The sequence below is a fragment of the Nicotiana attenuata genome, chromosome 8, assembly GCF_001879085.1.
Source record: "Nicotiana attenuata strain UT chromosome 8, NIATTr2, whole genome shotgun sequence".
In the NCBI taxonomy this organism is placed as follows: Eukaryota; Viridiplantae; Streptophyta; class Magnoliopsida; order Solanales; family Solanaceae; genus Nicotiana; species Nicotiana attenuata.
The window spans coordinates 39,419,056-39,435,850 of NC_031996.1; the positions used below are offsets into that span (position 1 = coordinate 39,419,056).

At 38.1% G+C, this 16,795-nt stretch overlaps 1 protein-coding gene and 1 non-coding gene across 2 annotated transcripts; one reads left to right on the forward strand and one right to left on the reverse strand.

Moving 5' to 3' along the window:
* Positions 8,634-15,574, forward strand: LOC109231299 (DNA repair endonuclease UVH1). Its single transcript, XM_019396922.1, has 11 exons — positions 8,634-9,257; positions 10,012-10,316; positions 11,326-11,540; positions 11,825-11,901; positions 12,110-12,274; positions 12,603-12,948; positions 13,024-13,391; positions 14,127-14,237; positions 14,324-14,584; positions 14,674-14,897; positions 15,010-15,574. The coding sequence occupies exons 1-11, from the start codon at positions 8,682-8,684 to the stop codon at positions 15,218-15,220; spliced, it is 2,859 nt and encodes a 952-aa protein (XP_019252467.1). The 5' UTR covers positions 8,634-8,681; the 3' UTR covers positions 15,221-15,574.
* On the reverse strand, positions 16,349-16,420 carry TRNAW-CCA. Its single transcript has one exon. It is a non-coding gene; the product is annotated as a tRNA-Trp (tRNA).

Sequence of the window (16,795 nt, forward strand, 5' to 3'; positions counted from 1 at the left end):
AACACCCCATCTTGAGGGAGTTATGAAGTATTATTTGTGTTGTACGGGGTGATCCTATAGGCTAAAAAACTTAGGACCCCCCCCCCCCCAATCTTGTCTTAAAATCATTTATTTTGTTTATTGTAGACTTTTGATGATAATTGCTCCAACTTCTTGTCTCTCCCTTTATTTTGGACTAATTCATATAATTCGAGTTCGGCCGGGACCCACAGTTGTGGACCTAGAGGAATTCCTAACACCTTTTCCTCAAGGTAATCTGAGCCCTTACCCGATCTTTGATGATGCGAACTGGTTAAACCAGAGTTACTTGCAAATAGGTGGCATAACGCACCTCAAACCCGTTAGGTGGCGGCTCTCTCTTTTAACACTCTTCCTTTAAAAGAGTTGTCACGTGTCGAAACCCGATATTGCGAGAAAAAAGGGCGCGACACATGTCTAGACGGGTGGTTGTGGCAATGGGAGTGTCGATGACTTTTGATGCTTCCATATCAAACCTTTTCAGCAGCTCCTTGATGCACTTCTGTTGACTTATAAATATTCCTTTCTGAGGTTGCTTCACCTGAAGTCCTAGGAAGAAATTCAATTCTCCCATCATACATATCTCGAATTCACTCCCCATAAGTTTTGCAAATTCTTCACAAAGAGAGTTAGTTGTGGCTCCAAAGATGATATCATCAATATATACATGCACAATGAGCAGGTTCCTCCCTCGTTTCTTCAGAAAAAGAGTGGCTTTAATTTTCCCTCTTGTAAAGCCATTTTCTAGATGGAATTTTGACAATCTTTCATACTAAGCCCTGGAAGCCTGTTTTAACCCGTACAATGCCTTGTCCAGTTTGAACACATGCTCAGGATGCTCGTGACACTCGAAATTAGGAGGCTGCATGACATAGACTTCTTCTTTTAGATAGCCATTTAGAAATGCACTTTTGACATCCATTTGGAACAGTGTGAACTCCATATGAGATGCAAAGGCAATTAGAATTCTAATGGCTTCCATTCGAGCTACTCGAGCAAATGTTTCATCATAATCAATCCCTTCTTCCTGATTGTAGCCTTGAGCTACAAGCCTTGCCTTGTTTCTTGTTGTATTTCCAAACTCATCAAGTTTGTTTCTGAATACCCACCTGGTTCTTATGATGGTTCAATCTGCAGGTCGAGGAACCAAGTGCCATACCTTGTTCCTTTCAAATTGATGCAGCTCCTCTTGCATGGCTGTGATCCAGTCTACATATTTCAACGCTTCTTTTATATTTTTGGTCTCTATTGGGAAAGAAAGGCTGAGAAGGCAAGTGATTTTCTTGCTTTTGATCTAGTTTGAACTCCTGAGTCAAGAGGGGTGATTATGTTGTCAAGAGGATATGAACATTTGTGCCTCCAATTTGGTGCCTGAGTCTCATTGGTAGAGGAACCAAGTATGTCTGACTGGGGTTCTTGGGCGCTTCTTACTTCACAAAGTGGAGTTCCTTGGACTGCATCAACAATTCTGTTTTCAGCTTCAGTTGTTGTAATCGGGGGACCACGTTCCTCTCCAATGGATGGAGATGTATTTGCATCATCTTCAGTGGATTCCTTCACATGGCTCATCATGTCTGCCTTTCCATTTGTCATGTCAATTACTTCACCTGGAACAGATAAGGGCTCTCCATCTGGGTCAACACATCTGTCTTTCTCACAGGAGAGATGAGCTTCATCAAAGATCACATGTATACTTTGTTCAACACATTGAGTTCTTTTGTTGTACACTCTGTAAGCTTTGCTTTGAGATGAGTAGCCTAGAAAAATTCCTTCATCACTTTTGGCATCAAATTGTCCAAGAGATTCCTTTCCAATGTTGTGAACAAAGCATTTACGCCCAAAAGTCCTTAGATGTGTTAGCTTGGGCTTCCTTCCATTCAGTAGTTCATATGGCGTTTTGTTCAGAAGGGACCTGATCATGCACCTGTTCACCAAGTAGCAAGCAGTATTAACAGCTTCTACCCAGAAATACTTTGCGATCCCGCTATTAATTAACATTGTTCTTGCCATGTCATCAAGAGTTCTATTCTTCCTCTCCACAACACCATTTTGTTGAGGTGTTCTTGGAGCTGAGAAATTGTGAGTGATACCATTTTTAGTGCATAACTCTTCAAATTTGACATTGTCAAACTCTGTCCCATGATTAGACCTAATGCAGGCTACTTTATTATCCATCTTCACTTGGATCTTCTTGACAAAAACAACAAACACTTCAAAGGTTTCGTCCTTGGTCCTGAGGAACAGAGTTCAGGTGAATCTGGAATACCCATCAACTATCACAAAGATGTACTTCTTTCCTCCTCTGCTTGGCACCCTCATAGGTCAACATAGATCCATATGAAGGAGATCAAGTGGCCTTGAGGTGCTGACTTCCTTTTTGGGCTTGAATGAGGATCTGACTTGCTTCCCTTTTACACATGCATCACACACTTTGTGATTCTTGAAGCTTGACTTGCGCAGACCCCGGATCAGGTCCTTTCTGACTAACTTGTTTAGTAACATGAAACTTGCATGACCTAGCCTCTGGTGCCATAATTCTGCATCATCATCAACAACATTTAGCAGCTTAGATAACCATTCTTCAGAGACTTAAAATCAGCTACATAGATATTCTTGTATCTTTTTGCCACTAGCACCACCTCACCAGTCACCAGGTTTGTGACTGTATAAATTTCTAACACAAATTCCACTTTGTTTCACTTGTCACAGATTTGGGAAACGCTTAACAAGCTTTATTTCAACCCGTTCACGTAGTAAACATTTTCGATGAGTGAGAGAGAGACTTCCCAATCCTTCTGACTCCTGGAATGTATTCTTTCTTGCCATTTCCAAAGGATACACTCCCTCCTTGCAGGGCCTTAAGTGAAAGGAAATCATTTGTACTTCTAGTCATATGCTTTGAGCAGCCACTATCCATGTACCATTGTAGGCTGCTTCCTTACACAATTCCCTGCACAAGAAGATCAGGAATTAGCTTTACGAACCCAAACTAATTTGGGTCCCTTGTAATGAGGAAAGGGGTGAATAAGGGATCTTTTGGTCTATGCAGGAATCATGCGCTTTTTTTATGAGGGACCAGGTTCTCTACTAGCAGTTACTTTTTCAGCAAAAGATTTGTTTTTCTGCTGTGACTGATATCTGGCCTTATAATTTTCTTTAAGGTGCCCATTGTTGCCGCAGTGAGTGCATAGCTAATTGTCAAGAACAGTAACGTACTTGCTATGAGGGTTGTAGGGAATCTTTTCCCTTTGGAACCCAATCCCATGCATGTTTCCTCCATTGCTGGTGTACATGGCAGTGATAGAATCAGAGGACTAGGTCCACTTGAGTGATTTTTCAAGATTACTCTTCACTCTACCTAATTCTTCCTAAAGTTGTTTGTTTTTCTCAAGCTCAGCACACAGACTAGACTTCACTGAATTTAACTCACTTTCAAGATTAATGTGTGCCTTGCTTGCAACTTTCTTTCCTTTTTGAGGGTTTTCAGGCCTACTCTCCATTTTAAGTTCCCCAATTGTTTCCTTCAAATTCATTGCCACCACTAGTAGGTCATCTCTCTCATGCTCAATGCTAGCAAGTCTATCAATTAAGACATTATTCCCCTACTTACACTTTCAATGGTCTCTTTTAGGTCTACCACAACAATCGTAAGATCATCTCTTTCTTGTTCTACATTTGCAATTTTTTCATTTAAGGCATCTCTTTCTTTCTTCCGGTTCTCAATTATCTCCCTTAAATCAACTGCGACTACTACTAGGTCATCTCTAGACTGTTCTACTTCTCCTAGTTCAACTATTATAGCCTCTTTATCATTTATAAGACTGTGATAAGCGTCGATTAACACATTTGATAGAGACATGAGTTTCCTAGGAGAACAAGATTTCAGGTTTCTCTGAACATCCAGAAAATTTACATCATCATCATCGTCATCTTCATCATCTGACTGAGCCATCAAAGCAAAAATTGAATCATACTCGGTTGCTTTACTTTCTACTGCCATCATAGAAATGTCACCTGGTTCATCATCTTCTCCAGATTCGCTTGACGAATCTCCCCATGCAGCAAGAGCTTGTCTCACGACATTGTCAGCGGTATTTTTCCTATTGAAGCATCTATCATGAACCGGGTTCCTTTTGGCCGCTTTGTCAGAGTTGTTTTTGTACTGATCTTGCTTTAGGATAGGGCAATCCTTGATGAAATGTCCTGGCTTGCAACATTTATGACAGAGGTCATAATTTTTTGGCTTGCTAGAACTTCCCCCTTTTGGAATGCCTCCATTCCTGCGAACCATCTTCTGGAATCTTCTTGTCAGGTATGCCATATCACCATCCTTACCACTTGAATCATTGCTTTCTGTCTTGAGGACCAGGTTCTTCTCCCTTTTGGGCTCTCTTCTTTCACTATCCTTCTTCTTCTTCATTCATATATTTTCAGATTGCCAACAAGCTCATCAATGGTTAGCTCTTGCAAGTCCTTCGCTTCTGCAATTGTGTTCACTTTGCTTTCCCAGGAAATAGGCAGCACACTGAGGATTTTTCTAACCAGCTTGTTTCTTAGAATAGTTTCATCAATAGAGTGAAGCTCATTAATGATGGAGGTGAACCTTGTATGCATATCTTGGATGGATTCATCATCTTTCATCCTGAAGAGCTCGTATTTAGTTGTGAGCATGTCGATTTTGGATTGCTTAATGTGTGTTATTCCTTCGTGAGCTGTTTGAAGGGCTTCCCAGATTTCTTTGGCTAACTGACATGCCGATTTTGGATTGCTTAACGTGTGTTGTTCCATCAGAACCAATGCCATACACCAGAATTTTCTTTGCACGAAAATTCTTCTCTATGGCCTTTCTATCAGCGTCATTGAATTCTTTCCTTGTCTTGGGAATGGCTACAGCTGGGTCTCCAAGATGCTTGGTAGGAACAAAGGGTCCATCACATATACATCCCATAGCTCTGAATCTTCAACCATGATGAAGTCGTGCATCCTAGTTTTCCATCATCCATAGTACTGTCCATTGAACCTAGGTGGTCTATAAGTCGACTGGCCTTCTTCGAAGTTTGGAGGAGCAGCCATGAGGATCCTTTCTAGGTGTTAACCTGATAGAAAGAACCTGCACTGACACCAATTAATAGAAATAAGGGTCCACCAAACTCTATAGAGAACCAGGTTCTCTATCAGGTTCAACAGAACACACGGACGCTAGAGTAAATAAATGACAAGAGGAATTTTACGTGGAAAATTCTCAGCTCAACGGGATTAAAAACCACGACCTACCCTTGTAGGATTTCAACTTCACTATTGAGCAACTGTTAGATTACAACCTATGCAACCTAGGAATTAACCTCTTAATCCCTCACTAACTTGTAGCACACTTATTACAAGCCACTTTGTAATACCTCTATTACAAAGACTTCACAACTCGACTAACTCTAGCCAAGACTCAAACACAAATGTTTAAGATTTACAAAGGGTTTCCTACACACTGCTTCTTAGTAAGCTAAGTAGGAGTTACAAGTAAGAACATTAACAAGGTTACAACTCAACTAAAGACATAGAATAACTTGATGTGGGAACTGGTCCGTAGTTGTTTTGTTCATTGTTCTTGAAGCACCTGAGAGTTGCTTGCTGGATGATCACATGAGAGCTTGAGTGAAAATCTCTAAGTGTTCAAGTGAAGTGTTTTACCTTCCTTGATTGTATTAATACATGTATGACATCACTTACAATGATGTAAGCAAGGTAGGTAAAAAGTCTTCCATAGAAAGTTTACTGATACACCGTTCATGTACTGTAGCGTATGTAGGCAGCAACTTTTCCAGCTGGAGAGTTGACTTCGTATAGTCACCTCGGGAACTTGTAGGGACCTGTTCCCTCAGCTGTTCCTTCTACTCTGAAGAGTTGAACCATAACCCAAGCTGGAACCTTGTGATCTTAAGGTCTTGAGAATGTGTAACAGGTTCCTCATCTTGTTCTGGATAGTAAGTTTGTTAGATCATCAAAACATAAAATGAAGTACTTATGACCAAGGTACTTGTAACCTATCAAGTTTTAGCTTTGCCAGATATCAACATAACATTCATTATGGAAACAGATGCTAGTTGATATGGGATATATATGGGTTGTTCTTATGATAGCTTTCATAAGTAAAACACTCTCACCCAAGCATGCAGCTCTCTCAGTATATAATAGAGAATTATTGGCCATAGTTCATGCAGTGACCAAATGGTCACAATACCTGCTTGGTCAGAAGTTTGTCATTAGAACTGATCAAAAAGCTCTAAAGTTCTTAATGAAACAGAAACTTCATACAAATTCTCAACTGATGTGGCTGACCAAGTTGATGCCATTTGATATATCATTTAATACAAGAAGGGAAGTACAAACAAGGTAACATATCTCTTTCTAGAGTATCTAGGACTAAGCTATTTGCTCTGGTGATTTCTACCACCAACTCAGACTTGATGCAAGCTATAATCCATAGTTGGGACATTGATCCTAAAGTACAGGCGCTCATTGAACAGTTACAGATCAATCCCTCAGCTCACTCTCAATTCATTTGGTACAATAACCAATTGAAAAGGAAGGGAAAGTTGGTAGTAGGGAAGGTTCAGTAGTTGAGAAAGGATATCATTGCTCTATGGCACTCCACACCATAAGGAGGTCATTTTGGAATTGATGCAACATTGAAGAGGGTAATGACACTGTTCTATTGGAAGGAAATAAGGGATGATGTAAAAAACTTTGTGCAGAAGTGTGATGTTTGCCAAAGAAGTAAAGCTGACTTAGCAGCTTACCCTGGTCTCTTACAATCACTCCCAATTCCCGATGTAGTTTGGTCTCAAATCAGCATGGATTTCATTGATGGACTTCCAAAATCCCATGGTTATGAAGTAATACTGGTGGTAGTGAACAGGTTAAGCAAATATGGCCATTTTATTCCTCTAAAATATTCTTATACTGCTCAATCCGTAGCTAAGGTGTTCATGGACACTATATTCAAATTACATGGTCTTCCAGAATCAATTGTTAGTGATAGAGATGCAATTTTTCTGAGTTCTTTCCGGCAGAACTCTTTTCAATACTGGATGTACAATTGCATACTTCCTCATCTTACCACCCTCAATCTGATGGCTAGACTAAGGTCTTGAATATGTGTTTGATAACCTATTTGAGATGCTTTTGCACTGAAGAAACTACTCACTGGTATTCCTACCTAGCTATGGCAGAATATTGGTATAATACATCTTATCATTCTGCTATTAAAATCACTCCTTATGAGGCACTCTATGGAAGACCACCTCTACTATATTTGCCTTACTTACCAGGTGAATCTGCATCAACTGATATTGATAAGACATTGTTGAACAGAGAATTCAAGTTGCAGCTACTGAAACATCACCTAATGAAGGCCAACTAAGAATGAAACAACAAGCTGACTCTCATAGGAGTGACATACAATTTGAAGTAGGAGATTGGGTATATTTGAAAGTTCAGCCTTACAAACAGATTACCCTATCAACACAACCATTTCACAAACTAGCTACGAAGTATTATGATCCTTTTCAGATCATAAGGAGGGTGAGATCAGTGGCCTACACTCTTCTTTTTCCTTTTCAGTAAAGATATATCCTACTGTACATGTGTCCTTATTGAAGAAGTGCTATGAGGTGCCTGCTTAAATTTCATATCCTCATGTCACCGATATTGCTAGTCCTCATTGCCGTGACCCTGAATCTATTTTGTAAAGAAGAATGATGAAGAAGGGAAATAAAGCAGTGGCACATGTCTTGGTCAAGTGGTCAGGTCTATCAGCAGATCATGCTACTTGAGAATTCTTTAATATGCCCAAGACAAGATTTTCAGACTTTGATCCTTGTGGTCAAGGATCTTCTACATGGGGGAGTATTGATACACAAATATAGATTCTTTTGAAATTAGTTAGTTAATAAGAATGCGATGTTAATAGAGTTAGTTAGAAAGTTAGTTGGAGTTAGTTATAGTAGTTAGCTGAGAGTATAGGGAATCAAGACTGGATTGTGTGAGCTTATATTCTCTATAAAACAATATACTTTACATATTACAATCATCAATAAACAACTATTACAATCTCTCTCTCAAATTCTCTCAATTCTCTCAATTTCATCATCTTCTTTCCATCACCATTGCTAATCCTCTCGAGCTTCTTTATAAAGTTCCTGATTCAGCTGCTTAGTCCGTGAATGCTCATTGAATTCAAATAAGAGAGGCATATTTATAGAGTAAAATTGGAAAAGAAATTTACTAACAATTTTTAACATAAATTGGAGGGGAAAATGACTATTACCAATTAAAATATCCAATTTTCACAACTTTTTGAAAGAAAAAATTAATCATCTCAGTGATTATGTTATAATTCCCTCGATGGACTACATGAAAATTTTGAAAAAGATGCAGAGAGTCCTATATTTAACTTTACTAATTAAACAGGATGAGAAAAACGAAATATGGATAGCAAAAGCGACATATTTTCAAATACAGGGGTGAAATTGAAATTTAAGATTTGTCTAAACCCCTATACCCAAAATTTCTACATATATAAGGTCACTTTAAATTCTTTCAACGAACTCTGGCGAATTCCCGCCACCTAAAACCACCACAAAAGGCGGAAACCTAGAATTAAGAATATGGTGCAATTCCAGGAGCATATAATCACAGAACTTCTAGAAGATACCAATGGCGGTTTAGTAGTAACCTCCTCTGGTCTCGGTCTGCATAAGCTCATCTCCTCCCTTTTCCTCCTCCACCACCACTCCCAAGGTTGCTTACTCATCCTCTCCGCCACTCCGTCTCAAAAAGCCTCCATCTTACGAAATTACGAAAATGTCACACAATCTCAAATCTCCGACGAAGTTCAAAATTCACCGGCGGAGATCACTTCCGACCTGCCGGCGAACCAGCGGCTGTCGCTGTATTCTTCCGGTGGGATTCTTTTCATCACTTCACGGATTCTCATCGTTGACCTGTTGACTCGTCGTCTTCCGACGACTGCTGTCGCCGGACTTATTGTACTCAATGCTCATTTGCTTTCGGATACGTCTACGGAGGCCTTTATTGTGCGTATTTTGCGGTCAACGAATCGTGATCTCTATGTTCGTGCATTTTCGGACCGGCCTCATTCCATGGTTTCTGGATTTGCTAAAGCTGAGAGAACACTTAAATGCCTTTTCCTTAGAAAGCTTCATCTTTGGCCTCGATTCCAGGTAGTTACCTTAACCTCGATTATCAACTTATAACAGGCGTTTTCTATGAAGGAAAATAAATGTGTTGTTATCTTTTGAAATCATTTTCTTGAGCAGTTTCTAGTGTTTATTTGGGTATAAAAGTTAGTACATTTGGTAATACCGTAAGGTGGATAGTTTATGAGATTAGTGTTTTGGTGGTAATTTTGAGTTTTAAAGGTTGACAACAATGAGTTGTAGGAAAATATTGTAATGGGAGAATATTTTTACTCATATTTCAGCACCCAAGGGTGTAGAGTGTAGACTAGTGGTCAATGAAGTGAGAGAAGAACCGTGAGGTCTCAGGTTCAAATCCGTGATTTCTCCCTAACTACTGGTGGGAGGTACAAACATGTATACAGTCGAATAGTTAGGGGTGCACAAGCTTGCTAGGACACCACCGTCATAAAAAATGTTTCTACAATTCAAGGTAGCCAAACACTTGAATGATTTCCAAGGAAGCATTTTCTGTCATACAAAATAAATCCATAATCTACACAATTTCTACTATTTGCCATTTATGTGATGACTTTAAGCTTGAACTTCATGAAAGTCAACTTAGGTTAATTACATGTAATGCCACGGAGTAGTAGTTTTTTTTTCCTTAAATAATTATTCTGACCTTATTTTTCAGTTTACTTGGATAATTAGAAGGGCCAGTGTATGAGCAGGGGGAGTGGATAGCAACCTAAGTTGGGGGTAATGTGGTTTGAGTGGTTTATTCTTGCTGTTTCAGGTTTATGTATCACAAGATTTAGAGAGGAATCCACCAGAGGTTGTAGATATAAGGGTACCAATGTCAACATATATGCTTGGGATTCAAAAAGCAGTGATTGAGGTGATGGATGCATGTTTGAAGGAAATGAGAAAGACTAATAAGGTTGATGTAGAAGACTTGACAGTGGAGAATGGTTTGTTTAAGTCGTTCGATGAGATAGTGAGAAGGCAGCTAGATCCCATCTGGCATACCTTAGGGAAGAGAACTAAGCAGCTTGTTTCAGATTTGAAGACATTAAGAAAGCTGTTGGATTACCTTGTTAGGTACGAAAGTTGATATTTTCTCTCACCATGTTGTCTTTTTAGTTTTTGCACACTGTTTTGATGGTATTACCTGTATTCTGTGTCTTTTTATGCACTATTTTGTTGGTATTAAATGTATCTGAGATATCTATTTGTCTCTTTAATGAAAGCTAGTTGATGGCTCTTATATTCTGAACAAGAGGGTTTGTTATTGTTAATACTTTTCTGTGATGTTGTCTGGGTTGTTTATTGGTCAAGATGCTATTATTTGATGCTTACATACTCTTGATATTGCTGCATCCGGTTATGGCTTATGCAATATTCTCATTCCGTTAAGTCGAAATGTGTATTTGTTGGGTGTCAATTTAAGCGAAAACAGCATGCAAGTATATGTTATAGTATATAGTAGTATGAGAGTTTGTCTAACTTGTAAAGAGTCACTCAACTGCCCTAGTTATATTTGCAAAACAATGGCAAAGAGATCAAGTTTTTGATATTGGAAGATAGATTATTTTGAATACCACAAAATATAAACCATTAGTTGTCGGTATGACTTGGATGTCTTACTGGTTTTTAGACAGTATCTGTTTAAAAATAAGTGAAAGTGTCTAGTGGTGTTCCCTTTGGTCTAAAGTGTTTGACCTACTTTTTTTTTCAGGTTATCCCAAAACCTTCTCCACTTAACTTAAATGGAAAGTTTTAGCACATTTTAAATACCACAAGTTTCCTGAGACCAACTTCTACTCTTCTTAATACAAGTTTATTCTATATTCTGTTCTACACTAGAATATTTAAAATACGACCTCACATATTCTCGACAAATACTAAAAAAACATTTTCTTAATAATTGTCTCACACTGGCACAAGCAGATTGGTTCAGAGAGATAATATAATAAGATGGATCTACTTGGTTGCTAGTCTGAATCCTTTGTTTATCGGCACTGGTGTTGTGTGTGAAGTCTGTTTCAGTTTCTCTTGGCTTATGGTTCTTGTTTTTATAGTAGTACTTATCTATTTCTTATATGAGTAGGTATGATGCTGTAAATTACTTGAAGTTCCTAGACTCACTTAGAGCATCAGAGAGTTTCCGGTCCGTTTGGATATTTGCAGAGTCCAGTTACAAGATCTTTGAGTATGCGAAGAAGCGAGTTTATCATTTTGGGAGGTCAGACAGTGGAAAACTGGGGCAAATTAAGACTGCATCAACCAAAAAGAGAAAGCTTAATGACAACAAGAAGGATGAAGGTGTGTATTGGGGTTGCTGGCACTTTCTTTGTCAATTGGATTCTCAGTTCATTTACTTAATAAGTGAGTTGGACTTATTTAAATAACTTGAATGTAAGGTACCCTCAATGGGCAACCCCCCCCCCCCCCTCCCTCTCTCCCGGAAATAGAATATAGAAAATGAAATAGTGTATCGTGTAAATTTTCTCAAACTGAATCTTCTTATTAATAATTCACTAGTAGCACAATAGCGTGTAACTGTAAAATATGACATGGTTCCTCTTGTTCTTGTTTATATCTCATAGATCAGTCAACTAACACAGAGAGCAGAGTTGTTTTGGAGGAAGTGTTGGAGGAGCCGCCAAAGTGGAAGGTCTTACTTGTGAGTGAGTGACTTCCATTTTCTCAGTGATTGTTTTAGCCTTTGATAGTTGAAGAATCAACTTTAAGTACTTTATAAAAATCATGTTGACTTATTAATCCTGTTGATCTGCTGGCTTCTGCCTAAGAAAATCAACTGATTGCTTTCATGAGTTCTAATCCTAGATAATAATTTCAACTGGGATTTTATGGCTTGATTCTTTGCACAGGATGTCCTAGTGGAGATACAAGAGGAAAGAGATAAACGAGCATTGTCTGGAGAAGAGAAAGATCATCTAGATGAAGGGGATGATAACGGGATTGTTTTAGTTGCTTGCAAAGATGAACATTCATGCATGCAACTCGAAGATTGCATCACAAATGGCCCGCAGAAGGTTTTTCCAATCTCTTATCTTTACTAAGCCAAAATCTTTACGTCTTCTTCATTTGTTCAGTTTCTCTTAATTTTTTCTTTTTGGGTTTTATTTTTATTTATTTATATATTTAGAGGATAAGAGAAGGTGTATCAGTCTCTCTTAATAAAATTTGTTAGTCCCAGTACATTAAAAAGAATAGCTCAAACAAATTACTGCAAAAGATATGCTAAAAGGCTATTTGACACAATCTCTTGTTTTCTTTAATTGTAATGCAAAACGTATCGTTCTTGATCATGTTCTACGTGCAACACAAAATTGGTATCTCAATACAATTCATACTGGATAGGTTATGCGTGAAGAGTGGGAAAAGTATCTGCTGAGCAAGGTACAGCTGCAGGCTTTACCAAAACGCAATGCAAAGAAAGCTAAAGAGCTGAAAGGTTTCGGGGTACTTGATGGAGTTGTCGCAACGGCTGGAAAGAAAGCAGAAGTTAGTAGCATAAGCAAGCAGGAGCATGATGCACTGCTGGCAGCTGCATCAGAAATTAGCAAAAGAATCAACAAGGATACTAATGCTGAAGCTGGTGATCAGAAACATGTAGATGATGGAGGTTTTGGTAAAGGAAAGGGTAAAGGAAAGAAAAAGAAAAGTTCTGCTGGTGAAAAAACCAACAATGATGTGGCATCAACTGGTAAATTTGATACTTTTTCTTTGTACAATAACAAAAACAAATGAATCAGAGCTTAAGTTCCTGGTATTTTCCCAGATAAAGCAATGGAAGGCGGCTTTTCAGATGAAGTATTTCATCGAAAGCACGACCAAGGTCTGGATGCTGAGTCTTCAAGAGAAACTAAGAAGCTCCCACCTGTGGTTTTCTATGCCCTGGAGAGTGATCAAAAAATTCTTGATATTTTGAAGCCCTCTACCATCATTGCTTACCATCCTGACATTGCATTTGTGAGAGAGGTTGAGATCTACAAAGCTGAGAACCCTTTAAGAAATGTTAAGGTGTACTTTCTTTTCTATGAAGACTCTACTGAGGTGCAAAAGTTTGAGGCAAGTGTGCGTAGAGAAAATGGAGCATTTGAGTCCCTTATAAGACAGAAATCACTGATGATGATTCCAGTAGATCAGGTTAGCTCTTTTCTACTTGTCGTTATCCGCCGCATCACATCTACTGTTAAATTGCCGTTTATGTCTGTTTTAAAGAAATTTGACTTTGCAATGTATTTGATTTTCTTTTAACTCAGTGAGATTGAGGGTTCTCAATTAGGTTTTGTTATGGCTCTGTTTTTTTTTTTTTCCGTCACATTTCAGTACATCTTTTTGTTTGTTAAAGTGTGTTGATATTCTATGCATGACAATAATATATAATGTCGTTATTAAGTGTCTAGTTGTTAATTTCTTCATGACAAAAAGATATTTATTCCTACAAATGTTGAGGAGTCTACTATAACGTCTGAAACCCTCTTATTCACAAAAGTAATGTAGTAAAAGTAAAGAGGCATGAATTGTTTGTACAACATAAGAGATCTACCTAGGATGTGGAGTCCATGCTCTAAAATCTAAAGAATTTAAGGATGAATTAGATAGTGTGTGCATTAAATCTTCATCTGTGAATGACTTGTATCTTGTGTGTATAGTGGATTTTCCTTGGTGTAAATTAAGTTCCCTTTAATCTGCAATCAAATCTAACGGGAACTCGAATCAGTTTTTGAATTGCTGCATAAATACTTTTCTAAAATCTGAGCATTTTTCTTCCAGATTTTGGTTATTGCCTCCATAAATTTGCATTCATTTGGGAGAACCCAAACTTTTTTGCTAATAACTGTTTTTCTGTTTTGGGATTTAATTGTGGATAATTATCAGGACGGGCGTTGTCTGGGACTGGATTCTTCCAATGAGCCTCAGTCTGTTATTTCCCAAAATCTAATAACCAGAAAAGCTGGTGGAAGAAGAGAAGCAGAAAAGGAAATACAAGTATGTATTCCAAGTTTTGATTCACTTGACAATTACGTAATTGTATGACATTGTCCCAATTCAGAGACTTGTTTCTTTTTAACTAGGTCATTGTGGACATGAGGGAGTTCATGAGTAGTCTTCCTAATGTACTCCACCAGAAAGGTATGCGCATTATACCAGTGACCTTGGAAGTCGGTGATTACATACTTTCACCATTGATATGTGTAGAAAGGAAGAGTATACAGGATCTATTTGGCAGTTTTGCATCTGGCCGTCTTTACCACCAGGTGGAAATGATGTCACGTTATTATCGGATTCCTGTTCTTCTTATTGAGTTTTCACAGGACAAAAGCTTTTCGTTCCAGGTACATTGTGCTACATATATTTTGCTTTGGGTTACATCTCTGTTGTAATAGGTTTTCTTTTTCTTGATAAGTTCTTATTTCCTTTGTAGTCTGCTAGTGAAATTGGTGATGATGTAACTCCAAATAGCATTATCTCGAAGCTCTCCTTGCTTGTTCTCCACTTCCCTCGGCTTCGCATTATCTGGTCTCGCAGTCTGCATGCAACAGCCGAAATATTTGCTTCTCTTAAGGCAAACCAAGATGAACCTGATGAGGTCAAGGCAATTAGAGTGGGTGTCCCATCAGAAGAGGGTGTCATTGAAAATGATGTCAGGTTAGTCCTAAAGTTGTCTCAGTTCTAGGTCGAATATCTGAAATCTTATTTTGATTTCTCAAGAGATATTTTAGCAGCTTGGTGACATTGTCTCTTTTTCACTTTTTTGTAGAGCTGAAAATTATAACACATCTGCAGTAGAGTTGTTGCGACGGCTGCCAGGCGTGACAGATTCCAACTATAGGGTATTAATGGATGGGTGCAAAAGCTTGGCGGAACTTGCCATGCTTCCAATGGAGAGGTTAGCAGAATTGATGGGCGGTCAGAAGGCTGCCAAAATGTTAAGGGATTTCCTTGATGCAAAATACCCAACCTTGCTCTAGCTCCTATTGGATTTTTTTCAATGCAATTGTTCCAGGATTAGGAAACCACCTAGCCATACTGTTGTATCATCATCGGCACGTCCCCAGTTCTTACCTGCTGGGAGATGGGAAAAGAGTCTCATGCCTTTTCCATCATGTAGTTCTTAGGTTACATGATATTTATTGCTTGTTCATTTATTTATTAGAATTTAGTTGTCATTGCCATTTGTGAGCTCAATTATGGAGCTTGTCTATTGTAACTCGGTAATTTAGAAGACTCTCTCTGGCATGATTCTTTCTGGAAGGATGGGACAACATGTAATATATTTGAGATGGTTGGCAAGGAATTAATAGGTGAAGCCAAAATGTGTCTCACGTGGAGTATTTGCTTTATTATTCGGATTTGTTGGTCTGTAAACGTGCACACATACACCTGCAACCATTTAGAAAGGCATTATCATGACTCGGGAACACAACTACAAAATATCAACTATATATCTTCTTTTTTTTCTAAGATTAAGAATATCATTTAATGGTTGTAACTCCACCTTATTGTTCAGGTGCACGGTTCAGATCTCTTAAAAAGCCTTCTCCTCGTCTTCTTTAGCTTTCTCTTTCCCTATTCGTTCACTGGTTGACCCTTCCAAGAAAAAAAAAACAGCGGCAACATTTGCATTTCCTCTTGTGGCTCTCAAAACAAGCTCAACATTTGGATATATAAATAAAAAATAAAGCAGTAATAAAGAATAGGGATCTTTACCCAAATAGCCGCTCGGATTCGTTGTTTCCTTATCTTATCCGGTATATATGAACTATACACGATTATACACATATTATATATAGATTATACATTATATATTCATTGACCATTTCTTTTTAAGCGGTTGGGTATACGGCTATTTAGATTAATTTTAAAGAAGTAATAAGGAACGTAAATGCTGATATACGTTGTAACTACAGACATTCCGAAGGGAAGAAAGTTCACTATTGTCAAAAAGGCTGGTTCTGAATATTTGAAGAAAGAAAAGGTTTCAGAAAAAAAAAAAAAAAAAAAAAAAAAAAAAAAAAAAAAAAAAAAAGAAGAAGAAGAAAAGAGAAGGAAGAAGAAAAAGTGAGAAAAAGAAGAGGGACCCGTATGGATCGGGGGATTGAACCCGACGTGAATCGAACACGCAACCTTCTGATCTGGAGTCAGACGCGCTACCATTGCGCCACGGATCCTAGATGCTAAGTTTTTGAACTAATAACATATTGATCAGGTTGCCTGTCCAGTGCAAAACCAGGTCCCCCCTCATTTGTTTGTATTTTATGTTTCTTAATTCTTATGATTAGTTTAATCATCAAACCAAATAAAATCTCTCATCTTTATAGAGTGGAAAGGCATGTGAAAGTATACATAAAAAAATTTATTTAACAAATCAAACGAAAAAATACATTAGTATTCGTATGGAATAATTTAGGCTATGACCTATATCATAGATAGTTCAAGTTGATCAAGTTCGACCTGCATAAATTGGAACTAATTGAGAGAGTTAGAATACATAAGATAGAATTTAATAAAAGGGTAGTTCTAGGCTTCTAGCCAATTTTTTTTGT